The sequence below is a fragment of the Acinonyx jubatus genome, chromosome A2, assembly GCF_027475565.1.
Source record: "Acinonyx jubatus isolate Ajub_Pintada_27869175 chromosome A2, VMU_Ajub_asm_v1.0, whole genome shotgun sequence".
NCBI lineage: Eukaryota > Metazoa > Chordata > Mammalia > Carnivora > Felidae > Acinonyx > Acinonyx jubatus.
Window position 1 is genome coordinate 34,222,827 of NC_069383.1, and position 17,162 is coordinate 34,239,988.

Genomic DNA, 17,162 nt, shown 5'->3' on the forward strand with positions numbered 1-17,162 from the left:
CTCAATCTGGCCAAAACCTTGATTTCAAGCCTTTTGAAATCCTAAGCAGAGCATCCAGTTAAGCCTGCCTTGACTTCTGACCTAATGCATAAATGGATGTTTAGTCAATTAATAGGTGTTGTTTTAACCTGCTAATTTGGAGTAATTTGTTGTGCGGCATAGAAAATCATTACAAGTGCTTATTTGCATGTGACACATAGGAAATTTTTATAAATTATATTTCTTATTAATAATTAATAGGCTCAAATAAGTCATTTTAACTTCCTTGGGTTTTAGGTCGTTGATCTATAAAATGAGGTTTGGCTAACTGAGTTCCAAGTTTTACTCTAAACTTCCATAAGTCTAAGAATTTATTTTTGGTTTTTTTATAACTGTTGTGACACACCTTGACAGGCAGTCATGCCTACTGAATCTCTTCCATTCACTCTCTACATTCATTCCGCACCCTTCTGCATGGTACCCTGGGCCATGCTATAGGAGGCTGACCCCTAAGGACTGCAGCAGTGGGCTACCTTGTCCCCAGCAATGGAAGATGCCAACAGGAAATCTGAATGATGAAGATAGTAAGGTCTTATTTATTTGCTGGCTCCTACAAATATATAAGGTGCCAAGGCCAAAAATGACCCTTTACTTGGGGGTATGCAGAAGTAGGAAGAGGGTGGTAAGGACTGAATTGTGTCCCCCCAAATTCATATGTTGTAGCTCTAACCCTCCATGTGACTGTATTTGTAGATAGAGCTTTTAGAAGATAAAGTTAAATGAGGTCATAAGAGTAGGGTCCTAATCTGATAGGACTGGTGGCCTTCAAGAAGAAGAGAGAAGATATCTTTCTCTCTCCATATGCATGCACAGAGAAAAGGACATGTGAGGACACAGAGAGAAGCTGGCGATCTGCAAACCAGGAAGAGGTTTCTTACCAGAACCCAACCATGCCGATACTGAACTTCTTGAACTTCTGGCCTCCAGAACTAGAAGACAATAAATATCTGTTGTTTAACCCACCCAGTCTATGGTATTTTGCTATGGAAGCCTGAGCTAATACAGGGATCAAGGAAGAGTTCTCAGAGGTAATGCTTGACAGAGACTTGAAGAATAGGAAGGACTTTTGTTTCATCATAGTGAAATGTAGGGTTTTTCCAGCTGAAGGAAACATACCAAAAAACACACAAGTTCCAGGGAGCAGCATATATCTCAGCAGTTAAAACAGAGGCTACTTGGAAGAGAAGTGGGAGAGGAGACTGGACAAGCAAGCAGGAGTAGAAAGCAGTGAGGGTTCTTAAGCTATTGGGAAGTACACAACAGTATCCATTTTCAAGACCATTCTTGTGGCTGAATAGAAGTCAGGCTGGTAAAATGTGGAGAATAATTTAACTCTGATTTTCACAATGTGCCCCATGAAGCCCTTAGAGTCCTGGAAGTCAAGGGTTACCATGAAGATAGAGGAGGAAGCTAAGTGGACAGGATCCTGGGACTCCATGTCCACTTCAGTCACAGCAGTCTGTGGCCTTGGACCAGACCTGGGATCTTCATTACACTCAAGACAACCAGACTTTTGCTTCAAAGACTGTACTGAAAATGGCTATCTGGAGGTCAAAAGCACCTGCCCTCCAGCCTTCCAGCTATGGTGAAAAATTCAGAGAATTACCAAGAATTCTGAGGGAGAGATGTGTCCAGATTCATGCCAGGAAGAAGACGGATTTACTAAGTAATACCACCTGGATGAAGCATATAAACTCAAGCTAGGTTGGAGGCTGTGGCAAAACCATAGTCTTTTATGGCTCTTAACAGATTCTCAGAGTCTATCAAGGTAAGTAAATGAAAAAAATTAAAATTAAAAAGTGATTTTCATGCCACAGAAATCTGCTCTTCTCTGGCATTTTTTTAAATCTGAAAATCTCAGATTATAGTGATCTGTAATAAAAAAAAAATATAGCACAAACAATAATTACTCTAAACCAACCTTCTGCTTTAGAGAAAAGATGCTATCACTTAGGAATGAGCTTTAAAAATCTCATTAGCAGTTTTTGGCAACTGTATGATCAAACTAAAAAGGTTTTTAAAGATTTTTTAAGATTTTTAAAGATTGTACAGTTAGAACCATGCCCAGCAGAGGGCACTGCAACTCTCTCCACAGCCCACTGTGAGCACCACTGAATGGTGTGCACATCAGGAGCTGAAATATTCTAGTCCATGAAAACTATTTTGTGTCTAGTGACTTAATGTTTCAGAACCACAACAGACATGTTGCCTAACTTCTATGTCCCTTAAAAAGGTGGCACAGGGAAGATCCATGAAAGTCTTGTAATTAAAAAACTCCCTGAAAAATTTTAGCTCCTTACAAATAAAGAACTGTACCATCATTTCTGCATGGACTGAGGTTTCCACTACCTTCATTATTTAAAAGAACTGCCGTTGTTTCCTAAAACTTGCTAAATAAACTAGCTTTTAAAAGAACCTAATATCTCAAATTTTAATTGTTTATATTCTCCTATAACTTACATTGTACACAAACCCAATAGCTGATGAAATTTTTTATTCTAGGGAGTTTTCCATGGAAATATGCAGCACAGAAATTGTTCTCGAGTGAGATTTATTCTAACCAGGCATCTGACATCCTAATAATGTATAGTTGATCACTTTAACATTTTTCTTCTAACAATGATGTGCTGATTCTAATTTGAACAGACTTAGATCAACTACCATTATAGTCTTGACAGCCATTGATGAACAAAATTTACATTCTTCATAAGAACAGGTTTAAAATACCAATTTTTAGGTTTATATAACATACACTATTACTTTAAAATATGTAAATAAGATCTACACAAAATTCACATTTTGATCCACCAACATTTGTCCTCCATATATTTGAACTTGATACAAGCCAATGATGGCAATGAATTATTTTTTTAATTCAAGTGTTAAAGCTAAAAATTTCGAAGAGTCCTTAGATACCAGTCTATGTCCTGACAACCAGCACATGAGTGCTTAATCATATTTATTGTTTATTGCAAATATATAGGTAAAATGTGCAAAGTTATCAATTTTTAAGAAAAGAATTATAATTAATAAACAGTCCTAGAAGATTACCATAAACTTATCTGCCACTCAGGAAAGAGACATAAATTCAGTATCCTAGACTCATAGGAAATCTGAAGGACAGCAAATACACAATTTCAAATATAGTTACGATGGTCCAATTAGCTTAGTCACACTTAATGGTAGGAAAACAGAATAGCTTTAGCCTTTATTTTTTAGAAAAGAATATGACAGATCTACAACTTAACAACCATGCTAGAGAATTTATAAAAGATCCCCACTGTCTGAGGAAGCAGTGCCAAAGAGCAGAAATTACTAATGTGGCTGTCATTTTCAAAACATTACCTCCAGAAGTGTAGTTCGAATCCTTCACATTTTTCTTTGCATTTTAAACAGGGAGCTCCAAATCCTTGCTCATGACCTAAGCCCATCTGTTAAGTAGAAAACAATGTGTGTTATAACATTTTTTAAAAATCTAAAAAATTCAATAAACTGTCCTTCTAATTCTACTAACCACTCCTGTTTTTTTTTAAATTAAAAATTTTTAAGATTTCTTAAAATTTAAATCCAAGTTAGCTAACACATAGCGTAATAATGACTTCAGGAATAGAATTTACTGATTCATCACTTACATATAACACCCAGTGCTCATCCCAACAAGTGTCCTCCTTAATGCCCATTACCCATTTAGCCCATTCCCCCCACCCAATACTGCTCCAGCAACCCTCAGTTTGTTCTCTGCATTTAAGAGTCTCTTATGGTTTGTCTCCCTCTCTGTATTTATCTTAATTTTGCTTCTCTTCCCCTATGTTTATCTGTTTTGATTCTTAAATTCCACATAAGACCACTCCTGTTGATAGAAGTTACAAACAAATCTTTTATGAGTATCACATTGTTTGATCAATGAGGACACTTAGGTATGGATATGGGGACTCCAAATACCTACTCAACATACCTTGTATTCTTACTGATTTTTTCATGAAAGGAAAAGCATCAGAATACAACTGTTTAGAGGACTACAAATACTGCAAGTTGCAAAAAGTCATGAATTTATTTCTTTGGTCACTAAATGCCCTGTATGCAATAGGAACAGGGAGTTAAAGAGCCAGAGCTTGGGAAGCAAGCCTGTCCCCAAATGACATATTTTTTTTAGCAAACAAGGAATATAAAAAAGATTTTAGGAATTATGATTCAAATAATTTTATTTCATTTATTATTTATTATTCATTTATTTTATTAACATATGGTCAATTTTGTTCATTATTTCTATATTTATTATATTCAAAATGTTATTATTTATAAGTATAATAGCAATAACATATGTTGAATGCAAGGAATAAAGGTAAGCACTTATCAAAACCTTATAAAATCTCAAAAGCGATATTATTCTCTATTTTAGAGATGACAACTGAAATTCAGGAAGGTTACAGAACTTGCTTAAGACCAACATGTAAATAAATGGTAGAGAAGTGATTTGAGTCCAGGTCTTTCTGACACCAAAGCCTGTGCTTTTACGCCTGGGGTGGGAATAGAGGGGGTGTACTACTGCCCTAATTATAACAATCTATTTTTTAATCACAATAAACAACAATCCTTGGGAACTTACTGAGACATGACTTAATAAACAAAAAGAGTGCAGATGAGGGAAGGACCCAAGAAGGCAATGTAAGCTCTTTTACCCAACTATTGATATTAAAGATCAGCCCACTTTATATCATCCCATCGGCAAATCACCAGCGACCAGGCTACTCTGTTTTAAATATCACATCAGTGACTCCCGGACAAATTCCTTAGCAGCTAGTGCCTGGGGTAAGAGTTCAAGCTGGACAAACAATAGATTTTCTACCATGGCACCCTTTTGTAACTTTGCCAAGTTGTGTTTTTGCTACGTAATCTAAACCACACTGTAATTTGTTCCTTGAAAGCTCAGTCTGACCATGCCCTGAAGTTTAGATGAAGCCCTTCCTTTTTTTCTCTGAAGAAAATGACCACATCCTCTTACCGTAACGAAGATCTACCCAGCTGCTCAGGGGAACCCACATAATTTTTAAGTCAGACCATCTCAAACTGTCCAGTATTAACTAAATTTCATCACCTTTGCCATGCCCCCATTACCAATTTTCAAAAGATGTTGAAATTATATACTTTAATACTAGATGACACTTTATTATTATTATTATTTTAAGGAATTAAATTGTTTCCTTGTCGCTAGTGATCACAGCTCATACTACGGAAGTAAAATGGGTTAAGCAAAAGAGAGAGAGGAACGGATTATTTGAATTTTCTGGTCTTTTGCAAGGAATGTAATTAAAGAATTTTCTCCATTACGATATCCAGACTAAAATGAACAGCAAATCTAAAAAAGTGTATTCTTTTTCAAGCTCTTTCAAGTTTTCCATTACAGGAGAGTTAAGAATCCTGAATCCACCTGGTGTATGGATTTCCTTCATACGGTGTTCCATTCATCTCCTGCCAAACTCTGCTCCCACATGAAAATTAAGATGACGTTATTAAGACTTAATCACATAGCTTAGCTCAAATCAGCTGCTTCTAAACTCTCCTGTGCATCATTCACAGTAAGAAATACATTTATCTCATGACAGATATATGCACACACATATGGAATTAAATTAATAATAAACAAATTCTTACCTGCCTTTAAATCTGAATCACCTGGTCTGAGCAACACTGGCCTTAATAAAATACAGCAAGCACAGTGGAAAAATACCATCTCGTTCTCGAATTCTGAATGAATTCTGGAAGCTTAGCTAATATAACCAGAACCCTACTTGGTCAGCAGAGATATGACAGTAAGGCCCAGCGTAGTTCATTGCCAACATAAAGTCAGCATTGGAAAGGGCCAAGTTGTTTCCTTCCTACCTGCTTTTTATTCCTCTTAAAATAGTTATCAGTTTATCTATTAGGATTATTAGAACTGGTGATGTTTCCTGAACATGTCTTTTAAAGTGGCCCACATGCTCTTATTGCTGGACAGGCCTGGGCATCCCCCCTGGTGTAAGAGGCCGGGAAAGGAAAATCAAGAGAGCAGTTCTGCCCTGGCTGTGCAGCTAGTCAACAGCACGCTCATCTCACACCCCATGTGTGGCAGGCCCTCCACTCAGTGCCTTGGTGGAACTTCCCTGCGGCTTCCAAAGATTTCCTGGCCCATCTCTGTTTAAAGGGAAAGGGCTACAAATGCAGGTGCCTGAGCGCTCTAGATCGGAAGATATGAATCTGTCAGGAAGGTTAGGAAGGCTGTTTTGAACAAATATTGCTTGAACTGCGCTGAAAGGATGAGCGGCTCCTAACTCAGTGGGGAGGGGGAGGGGGAGGAAGCACATTCAAGGTGAGGGGACAGTTATGCGAAGGTCTGTGGCAGAAGCGGGAATTGTTAGAGCAGGGGCACCTCAGAGCACTCAAAAGGTGATAGGACCAGACTTGCCACAGGCAGAGTGGGGTTTTGTTTTCACCTTATCTTTTCCTTTTCCCAAGGAAAACATAATCTTCCAAGGATGAGACTGGTAAGGAAGAAGCACTAGAGAAAGGCACTGGGTGGGGGGCTGGGGAGCAAGAGCACCCACCCCTCAAGCTCTGCTGGCCAAGCCACAGAGGGGACCCCTCAGGGAGATTAGAACACCTGACTCTGAAAGAAGACGTAATCTGAGAAAATGGCTCTGCAGCCTGCCAGGAGAACTCAGAAAGCACTGCTCCCGTGTTCTTCCACCCACTCTGGCTTGCCTGGAAGACCAGCTAAGTCTCCAGACAGGTTCCTCCTACCACGGTTTATGACCACCTGAAGAAAGTCTCCCTCCCACCTCTCCACACACACACACTTTCATCTTCCCCAAACACTCAGACACAAGTTGTGAGGGGACTCTGAAAGTATCATAGAGAGGGAACAGGAGCATGAAGGAGAGTGGAATGAGATCATGGCAGTATGATACGCTCTCCGGCCACAATTCAATGAAAGCAGTTCTAATTAAAAATAAACCCGCAATAAAAAAGACACCTAAATTTTAAAACCATTGTTCGCAGCTATCATGATTAGTAAGTTTCACACGGGGAATGAACTTGTTTTTCTAGAGAAATTTCATTAAAAGAAATTATTTTTATAGCTATAAATATATAGGTATAAAAAAACCTGCTTGATTCCCAGCAATGAAGATCTCTAACCCATGCCACTTACTGGGTGAGAACTTCTTCCATATTCTTACCCTCTTTATAAACCTCTGTTAGGATAAAAAAGCATAGTGCCACTAATAACAAAGAAATGTGGTTCACACTCTAGTGTGTGCCTAGTTCCACATCTAGAATGCAATGTGTTCTCTAATCCTGTTAAATCCAATTTATATGATAAAATTGTACCAGAGCAGACATATTTCTACTGGTATGAGGCAAATTTCTTCTGTTTCTGTTTCTGCCACAACTTAGGCATCTAGGCATCTGCTATCCTTCCCTTCCCAAGTCAAACATATCACGTGAAGGCAAGTGTACAAATTCCACTCTATAGTAAAGAGTTTCAGAGCCAGAGCTGCCTCGAGCAGTTTCTCCCCTATTCCAGACCTTTTTGGTCAGAGGTCACAGAAGCTGAGATTCCCTGGCTCTTCCAGTGCAAGAGTATGGAACTCTATTTACCCTAAGGGCTCAGCCAATTTCTCTCCCTCCTTCACTTCTGTATTGAGGATTCCCTGAAGTGCAGGACCCAGGACTCTTCTGCCTAGACTTCTTCCCTCCCCTTTATTCTTAGCACGGGCTGAACCCTCTGGTTAGCATCCTTCTTTCCTCAAGAGCCTTGGTGGTTACTCTCAGACATCCAGATCTTATAGGTTGTTCTCTGCCCAGGTGTCCACGCTTGAGAATTCTTGGTGAGGGGTAAGAACAGACAAGGTGTTATATGATGACACCCAGAGTGTGTGCAGGGGAGTGAGGGCCCAGAAAGTGCTGGCAACCTGGCTGTTTAGAAAGTGAAGTCCAGATCCCTGGACTAATATAAACACCAAGATATGTGTGCTCATAGGTAATATGTTGTGAGAATTAGTCATCCCAGGTATTAAGGAAATGATCAAGAACGACTTGGCTAAACAGAGAACTGTGAAAATGTAGAAAGAGCACTCAAGGGAGTTGGAAAACTGTGGTCTGGTCCCCAGGTGTTACTGCTAGGCCTAGGGATTTCAGAAGTCATTTTCTTCTCTGGATTTCCTCATGTGGATAATGAAATGAAGGGATTGAGTTAGATTAACTCTAACAAACTTTTTAATTCTAAAATTATGACTGTAAATCATGTTTCAGATTAACTTTACCTGAGTTTGTTATTCGGCATAGTCATTTGCTCAACATCTAAACACTAAACAGACAGTAGTCATTTGAGAAAGCTAATAGATTATTGCCTCTTACTGGTCAGAATCCTTTGGAATTCAGTGTGGAGGAGTTGTTTATATAGGAAACAAAAAAAAATTAAGTTCTGAGAGCTGAGATACAGTTCTGTTACATGTAATCATTTTAGTAACAAATGTGATATGGTATTCCCTGCAGAATCAACACTTGGTGCCTAAAAACACATGTTTTTCATAAGCACACAGGTCCCAAAGCTCTCTACTTACTTCATATAATTTTAGTAACACATTCTGGCCAGCGTCAATACAAGGATATGACAGATTAATTTTTCTTCTTCAGTGTCCAAAAAAACAGATCCTTTGGATTGACTATATTTGGAAAAGCTATGGTCAGGCTTTAGGAATACCTATCAAAGTCAATTGAAAAAATAAAAATGACTATAGTATTTATCCTGAAATGCTAGTCCTAGACAAGTAAGATTTTTAAAATATCCTTAACTATAGGATCCAGAACTTACATTACCATGATCTGTGCCTCCAAACACCCCTTGTCCCCTGCTTAGTATTCTAGGATAAGAAATGGGATCAATTTCTCTGTATTCATAATTTCAGGTAACCAGATAGGTTGGCAACATTTCAAGTGACCCTTCTGACCCAGGAAAGGCTATTGCATGTCAGATTCTTTAAAGAAAAAGGAAAGAAGGTTACGGAACATCTGGTATTTCAAACACGGTCTGAGTTGATTTGGAGATAATTTGAATCTGGAAGATATTATGCAGCATTCAGGGTGAGATCATCTGATTCATGCTGTTTTCATAACCAAATTTCCCTCCGGAGCAAAGAATCCTATGTGGTTACTAAACAAGCAAGTGTTACTAAGACTTCTTTAATCATTTTGGAATGAAGCAGACCAAGGTAGATTATATGAAATATACATAAATTCTCTCTCTCTGTACATGTACATGCCTATTTACCTACCTATCACATATGTATATATACATATATTCATATTATATTCTTAAAGAGCATTTTAGATCTTGTTTATATAAATGAATATTCTGAACAAAGGAACTACATTTCCAAAAAATGATCTCTCTCAGCACATAGCTCTTTTAGAAAACTGATCTGTGATCTGTGAAGTTCTCCCCACCTGAATCAATTCATTTTGATTAATTTGTGACACAAAAACTTAAAATGTTTTCCATTTTTTGTTCTTTGGCTGCTTTCCAAGCTCTGTCAACAATGGCAATACCCACCTCCACCCCCAGAAAAAGGCTAGGTTACACAGAAAACCAGACTTAAATATAAAAATAGAGGTATCCTTCAGCTTTTATAGTTTGGCAAATTTCTTAGATGAGAACACAAAGAGATAATTTATCATGATTAAGTACTACTATTAATCATTTCTAATAAAATTGCTCTTTTTCTTTGCTTATAAGAACAAAAACTGTGCATCTCTCACTAAAGTTTGAAATACATAAGAGGAAGAATGAAGAAAGAGACATCACCACTCACCTAGTCACACAAACTGGGGCCCAGAGTCCTCCTTATCTCTGTGTAGCCATGCTTACTATGCTCCAAGTCTTGCTGGTCTGTCCTCTAAGAACTACATGGTTTGTTTCCTCACCTCCACTCCACTGCTCAATGTTCAAACTTCTATCAGGTCAGCCTGGGACCACACTTTCCTAGCTGACCACTCCACTTGAAAGTATCCTATTGCCACTCTCAAAATTATTTTAATAAAACCTAAAGATGATCACCACATTCCACTTGTTAGATGAGTTCAATGAATTCAATGAGTTCAATGAATTCGACATGCCTTAGCATTGCAGAGAAGTTGGTTTTCAACCCACACCTCCCTTGCAAACCTCTGCTTCCAGAAAAGCTTTTCCCTTTGCTGGATCTCATTCCCTTTCCCCTCCATCTGGCAAAATCCTACTTTCTATAGACCTAATCCAAACATCAGTTACTGCGTGATGCCCTTCTTGGACTATTCTCAGCCAAGTTCTAAATTCCTATCACTCTATTATTTAGTCCCTTTCCACTACGCTATGATTATTTACACATCAGTTTACCCCACTAGACTACAAGTTTCTTGCTCATATTTGAACTCCTGATGCTTGTCATAGAGGCTGAGCTTGACAGAAATGCCAGCAAGTTTTATTTATTTATTTATTTATTTATTTATTTATTTATTTATTTATTTATTTAATACTGGTCTTAATTATCTAATGACCTTTTAACATGATACTTTTACTTCAGGAACTCCCATTGCTTTTCAAAAAAATAAAAATTAAAATAATAAAAAAATGTTTAAAAAGAAGAAAAAGAAGAAAGCTGTGGTAGGGGTGGTTTTTGCCAGGCATGGTTCTAAGATTTTTACACGGATCATCTCATTTTATCCTCACAGCAAACCTATGAAAGTCTGAAGTACTATTAATTATTATGTGCATTTTCATACAGATGAAAAGCTGGAGCAGAGAATTATTAACTGCCTCAGGTCAGCTGTATTGCAGAAGGCCCATTCTTAACCACTAATGCCTAAATGTAGGTCATGAACATGGAAAAATCTTGGATTAGATAAAGAGTAAATTAGTTTTTTGAAAATAGAAATCAATATAATTTTTAACTTGACACCAAGGATTATAGCTCAAGAATAGAATAATCAATTAACAGTCTTCAGCTGTCAATAGCACTTACAAATGGGAATAAAACTCTTCACTGTAGATTCCACAATTCATTTCCACATTCCTTCAGTTTTTCAGTGCCATAACTTTCAAAGCCAGAGCCCTACATGAATCTATACCATAAAATCCACTGTGAGCCAAATGGAGTGACATCTTTTTGTTCGCACACAGTAGTAAACCATCACACAGATTATTGTATTAGGAAAAAAGGAAACAAGTGATCTTTCAGCCTAAATAGTTTATAATAAATTCTATTCTGGAGGTACTGTGTCAGTCTTCCTGGAACTTTAATAAATTAAATAGATAACTCCCACTCAATCTGTCCCTACATTTCTTAAGGCAGTACCAGTATCAAGTAAGTGACACAGGGACTGTCACCAAGGCAATTTGTCTATTTTCAGTCTGAGATGCAGCAGATTACCTAAGACATCTATACAACTTCAGTAATTATGGTAAATTTTTGACAAGATCAGAAGTAGATCCTGCTGCTTTCTTCTACAAATCAATAATGAATTTTAGTTCTGGTATGATATCTTGAAACATTTCTAATTATATATTTTTTTATACTTAATGACATTGGTATTTATACCTCCACCACCACCAATTGTTAAGATGTTACTACTGCCAGGCACAATACAGACACCATTTCATTTAATTCACAAGACAACCTATGGGAAAGGTTAATCTTCCCAATTTCACACACGAGGAAACTGGGACTTGGACAGATTGAGTAATTTGTCTAAGACTGCCCCGCTAGCAAGTGGCAGAAGTGAGATTTGAATCTTAGCAATTATAACTCCAAATCCTGAGCTCTTAACTACAAAGTCATCATTTTTTCTTCTCCAAAATGAGAGTTTGAAGACAAATAATAATTTAAATGAGTAATATTCCTCATCTGTAACTCCTCTGGAACAATAGGTTTTGATCTCAAAGACTGCCTATTCGTCACTAGCCGGAGCTCCTCCTTCTTAGACAAATGTGAGACTGATGACAAGGAACCTGAATGTCTGGACACCAGCTGCACTAACGCTAAAGGCCCTGAGGTGATTATTCACACATGCAAGAGGACCCTCAAAAGAATAGGGTGTGGGTCAAGGAAACTCTCCAGGATCCTGATGCAAAATAGGATTCTTCCAATGGTATAACAAGAGAGAAAATGTTTTAAAAGAAACAATGAATCCAAAGTATTTTTATATCATCCCCTGGAAAAAATAAAAGTGAAAAATAAAAACAAAAAGAAACAGTGAAATACAAATGAAAAAGTTAAATTTCAAACTTGAAAGATCTTTATTCAAAATATGTAGACTTATCATTAATACTAAAAACTATTTGCTATGTTATGTATTTATACATCATATAAAAGATTCCATATAATGCCCAGGGGTGATATAATGAGGCAAAAACTGAAGTAATACTTGTCATGTTTTTCAAATCACGAAATTTCTACATTTATAATGGAAAATCTCTGTATTGGTTACAAATTACCCCCAAAAGTTAGGGGCTGAAAATAAACATTTATGATCTCACAGTCAGCCAGCTGGGAGTGGTTTAATGAGGTGGACTGGCTCAGGGCCTCTTCCTACATTGCAATCAAGGGTCAGCCAGGGATGCAGGCATCACAAAGCTTGACTGGGGCCAAGACACACTTTTAAGCTGTCTCACAGGGGTGCCTCATGACATGGCAGCTGGTTTTTCCAAGGGCAAATGATCCCAGAGAGAGTGAGAGCACCCCAGATGGAAGCTGTGGCCTTTAATCTCGGAAGGGACATACCATCACTTCTGCCATGTCACACTCTTTGGCAGCAACTGACCAGGTCCGGCCCACTCAAGGGGAGGGGAATAGACAAAAGTATGAATTCTAGGAGTTGGGAATCAATGGTGGCCATCTTAGAAGCTTCCTTCCACAACCTCTTTTCTGTTTTGATTTTAAATCCAAAGACTAAGTGATCTGTGATGAGACAGACATATTACAAAGTGAAGGGGTACAGGGTGTGCTTATCTACCACTCTTGTCTTTATTTTTTTCCATTTCAAATATTTAAATGTCTCTTCAATCAAATGGGCATAGTAACACAGAGCTTTGCTCCTTACATATAAATATTCTTATTCCTCTCAGTCTGTTAGCTATTTACTCAGTCAGGCCCAGGGACCAGTCTTCCAGAAGACAGGGTAGAATATGATTTTTAGTCTCTCAGTCTTATTTTCCATCGATCTCGGCACATATACACACTTGTGTAGTACATATATACACACATATTTCTTGTGTTTTAGAACACAATCATAAAATAGAATACAGAATATCAGGTTTGATTAGCAAGAAATTTTCAAAAATATGTTTAAGACAAAAAATTCACTATTTTTATAATATGCCATAGTCCTCCTCCACATTAAAAATGGAAAAAGATTTATATAAACTTTGTTCTATTACATAAATCTATCTGGTGATGGAATTAAGTAAAAGAAAAAAATATATAGCCCTTCTTTGTGATGTCAGGATGCAAATTACTTAATTCCAATTAGGTAATATTTATAGTCAGCAATTCCTAACTATTTTTCTAGTACTGCTTACCTATTGAAACCCAATGTATCCTCACAGTTTTACTATGGAAAAAATAATTTAGGTTTTTTAAAAAATCTACACTCATTTTAGGTAAGCAAATGATTTAAAAATGTATTGTCTGTTCAGTTTATGCTGGTTCCTTATAAACATGTTTCGAGCTGACTACTATCAAATTATTTCTATTCTATTGCTTAAAGGAAGTTGCTTGAAATATTCACCAATAGAATACCTCCTTTGTAGACTCTACTCAAAAAAGGCCTTCTCTCAATCCGTTACTTTGAGAAAGACAATGCAGGCTATAAAAATGTCACAATTAATAGGTTATGATTGCAGCTGAAATAGTTTTTTAATAGGATTGGCTGAGCTCCGGCTCCCTGGAAGGACTCTGCAATGGCATGTGCTTTTATACACAGCCCTCAAAGCTTCCCAATTATTAGCTATAAAAGGGATTTTAAAAATCTGAGTCCAAAAGGCGTCTGTAGTAGTCCCTTGAAAGAATTTAGATCAAACAAACAATCCTAATTTGGTCTTGTGTCACTACCTCAACAGCTGACTGTAAAGAGTGTATCCCACACATAGCTGTATATTGAGAGGCCTTTATTAAGACTCTGTATATCCTAAAACTTGAACATTGGCATCATTTTTGCCAGGCCTAAAGGCTAGAGTATCATTTCTTTAGGAGTAACCTGTTATAACAGATGAGTGAGGGCGTGGGGAAGATGACTATGCACTTGTGTTATTTATTGCCACTAGCTGCTTATCTAATCAGAGCACAGGCAGGGAGAGAGCTGTGCAGGTGTGTCCTCACAGAGCAGAGAAGGGGAGGCTTGTGGCACTGGCTGAGAGCGCCATTCCAGGAGGCTGCCCAGGAAAGCCAGAGGATCCAAGGGAACATAGAAAGTAAAGGCCAATGGAGAGAAGGCATAGGAATGGCAACGAGGAGTGGGGGAGGATAAAAAGTACAAAATGACAGGATTTGGATTTTCTACTTTTGCCCAGGATTGGCATCAGGGGCCTTTAGAACAAAAACAAAGTCTAACAGCACAGATTGGGGGTCTCGGAACCTGGGAAAGGCAGGGAGAGATGTAGGAAACCCTAATTCCAGATGCTGCATGCATATTTACTTATTGTCTATAGTTTTTTCACACCATCCCTTACTCTGGAAAAACAAGAGAATTATGTTCATGTAGTGTTCTGTGTAAACATAAGAGCCTTAACTAATTTTTGACCCATTTTTTTCTTTTCTTTTTTAAAAATGTTTATGTATTTTGAAAGAGAGAGTGAGAGTGAGCGAGCACGTGTAGGGGAGGGGTGGAGACAGGGGGAGAGAGAATCCCAAGCAGGCTCCTCACTGTCAGCACAGAGGGGCTCGATCCCACAAACCATGAGATTATGACCTGAGCAGAAATTAAGAATCAGTTGCTTAACTGACTGACCCACCCAGGTGCCCCTGACTTGGTTTTTGATGTTTGATCCATTAGAGAAATGGTACGGATTCACATGCTTTTTATTTTATAGTTAGACCACAGTCCAAAGATTTCTGTGCTACAAAAGGTACACAGACATCATTTTAAATTTGTCTAGGGTTCAGGGGAAAAAGACCACTTTCAAAACATGCATATACCACCTTTTTACAATCAGGATCAAATGTCAGTTGCAGATGAATTTAAGTTTCCTTTATCTTGATAAACAGAACAATTAGTAAAGAAATAAAACGTAGATCTGATATATTAGAAACAGCCTATTCTGAAGTGACCAGTGACGTCAGGGAAGCTGCAGTGTCCTGATTCTTTTTTTTTTTTTTCCACACATACAGAGGGCTATGAAGATAACTCAGAGCGAGAAAAGCCTTTTCTAAGACCCTTCCTGTAGCTTTCAGTGTGGGAGGCTGAGAAGACTTACATTCTAACAATAGAGGGTGTGTAAATTATGATTGACTGCCTAGCAGTACTTAAATATACTGGCTTAAAATAACCATTCGTTCTGAAGTTTATGATCATAATATTCTGCTCATGGCTTTTCCAGTTTGGCACTTTGGACTGGGTTTAGCTGGATGGTTTTTCTAGTCTCAGCTAGGTTCACCGCATCTGCCGTCACTTTTCAGGTCAACTAGGGACAGCTGGCCTAGAGGAGCCTCAGCTGAGATATTTCATCTGTTACATGTGGTCTTTGATCCCCCAGCAGGCTGGGGTAGACTAGCTCCATAGTAGCAGCAAGGTTCCATGAAAGTAGAAGGAGACAAGGCCTGTTGACATCCAAGCTTGGAGCACACACAACATCACTGCTACCATACTTTTTTGGCGGCCCAGAGTCAAAGGTAGGAAAATAGATTCCATTTTTTAATGGGAAGTGTTGCAAAATATTGTGGCTATTTTTGCAATTTATCACAAAATCTCTGAGGAAGATTCTGTTTAGGAAAACATAATACCTAGTCATGTGAAATCAAATGCCCCCTCCTGAGAGCCTCATTGATATAGCTTTGAATCTTTCCTATAGTGACTAGCGCATGGTGCCTGCTCAAACAAGTACTAGGAACGATTACTTAAAAAATCTTTACTTTTGGGGTGCCTAGGTGGCTCAGTCAGTTAAGTGCCCAACTTCAGCTCAGGTCATGATCTCACCATTTGTGGGTTCGAGCCGTATCAGGCTCTATGCTGACAGCTCTGAGCCTGGAGCCTGCTTCAGATTCTGTATCTCCCTCTCTGCCCCTCCCCCACTCGTATTCTGTCATTCTCTCTCTCAAAAATAAATAAACATGAATAAATTTTTTAAAAAATTTTACTTTTAGGGGCGCCTGGGTGGCTCAGTTGGTTAGGCGTCCGACTTTGGCTCAGGTCATGATCTCACGGTCCATGAGTTTGAGCCCTGCGTCGGGCTCTGTGCTGACAGCTCAGAGCCTGGAGCCTGTTTCGGATTCTGTGTCTCCCTCTCTCTCTGACCCTCCCCCATTCATGCTCTGTCTCTCTCTGTCTCAAAAAAAAATAAATAAAATGTTAAAAAAAATTTACTTTTATTATAAAAATTAAAATCAAAATTTAAAAATTACAAAAAGTAAACAAACTAAATGAATAATATAATACATCCCAATTGTTGAACTTTAGGTATTTTTTTGTGTCCAACAAAGCACCAAGTATCAATTTTATCCTGAGAGCATGCTGTCATAAAATTCTTGATGATATATTCAGGTGCTTATTAAATGGTTTGAAGATCTATGCAGGATTTTCTTCCTTCTAGATTGTATTTATTGATAATGATCATATACATCTATTTATTGTTCAGTCACCATATTTTGTGCTTTAAAATGTTCATTTCAATCATCCTTACACCCCTGTGAGACAGATAGTTGTAACCCATTTACCGATCAAGATCCCGAGGTTTAGAATGTTAAGTGACTTTGCCAAATTCACACAGCTTGTAAGTGCCAGGGCAAAGAACTGAATCCAGGATTGTAAAGCTGATAACCACTGCAATTCGGTTCTCCCAACATTTACTCATTGATGCCAAAGTCTACTTAACTAAAACAAACAAACAAACAAAAAAACTG

At 38.0% G+C, this 17,162-nt stretch overlaps 1 protein-coding gene across 2 annotated transcripts in view; it reads right to left on the bottom strand.

Moving 5' to 3' along the window:
* Nucleotides 1-17,162, bottom strand: part of TES (testin LIM domain protein) — a 46,522-nt gene that overhangs the window by 18,091 nt on the left and 11,269 nt on the right. For both annotated transcript variants that reach the window (XM_027075317.2, XM_053218180.1), the window contains one exon: nucleotides 3,385-3,470. In XM_027075317.2, coding sequence (XP_026931118.1) covers nucleotides 3,385-3,470 — 86 coding nt within the window. The remainder of the gene's footprint in view (nucleotides 1-3,384; nucleotides 3,471-17,162) is intronic.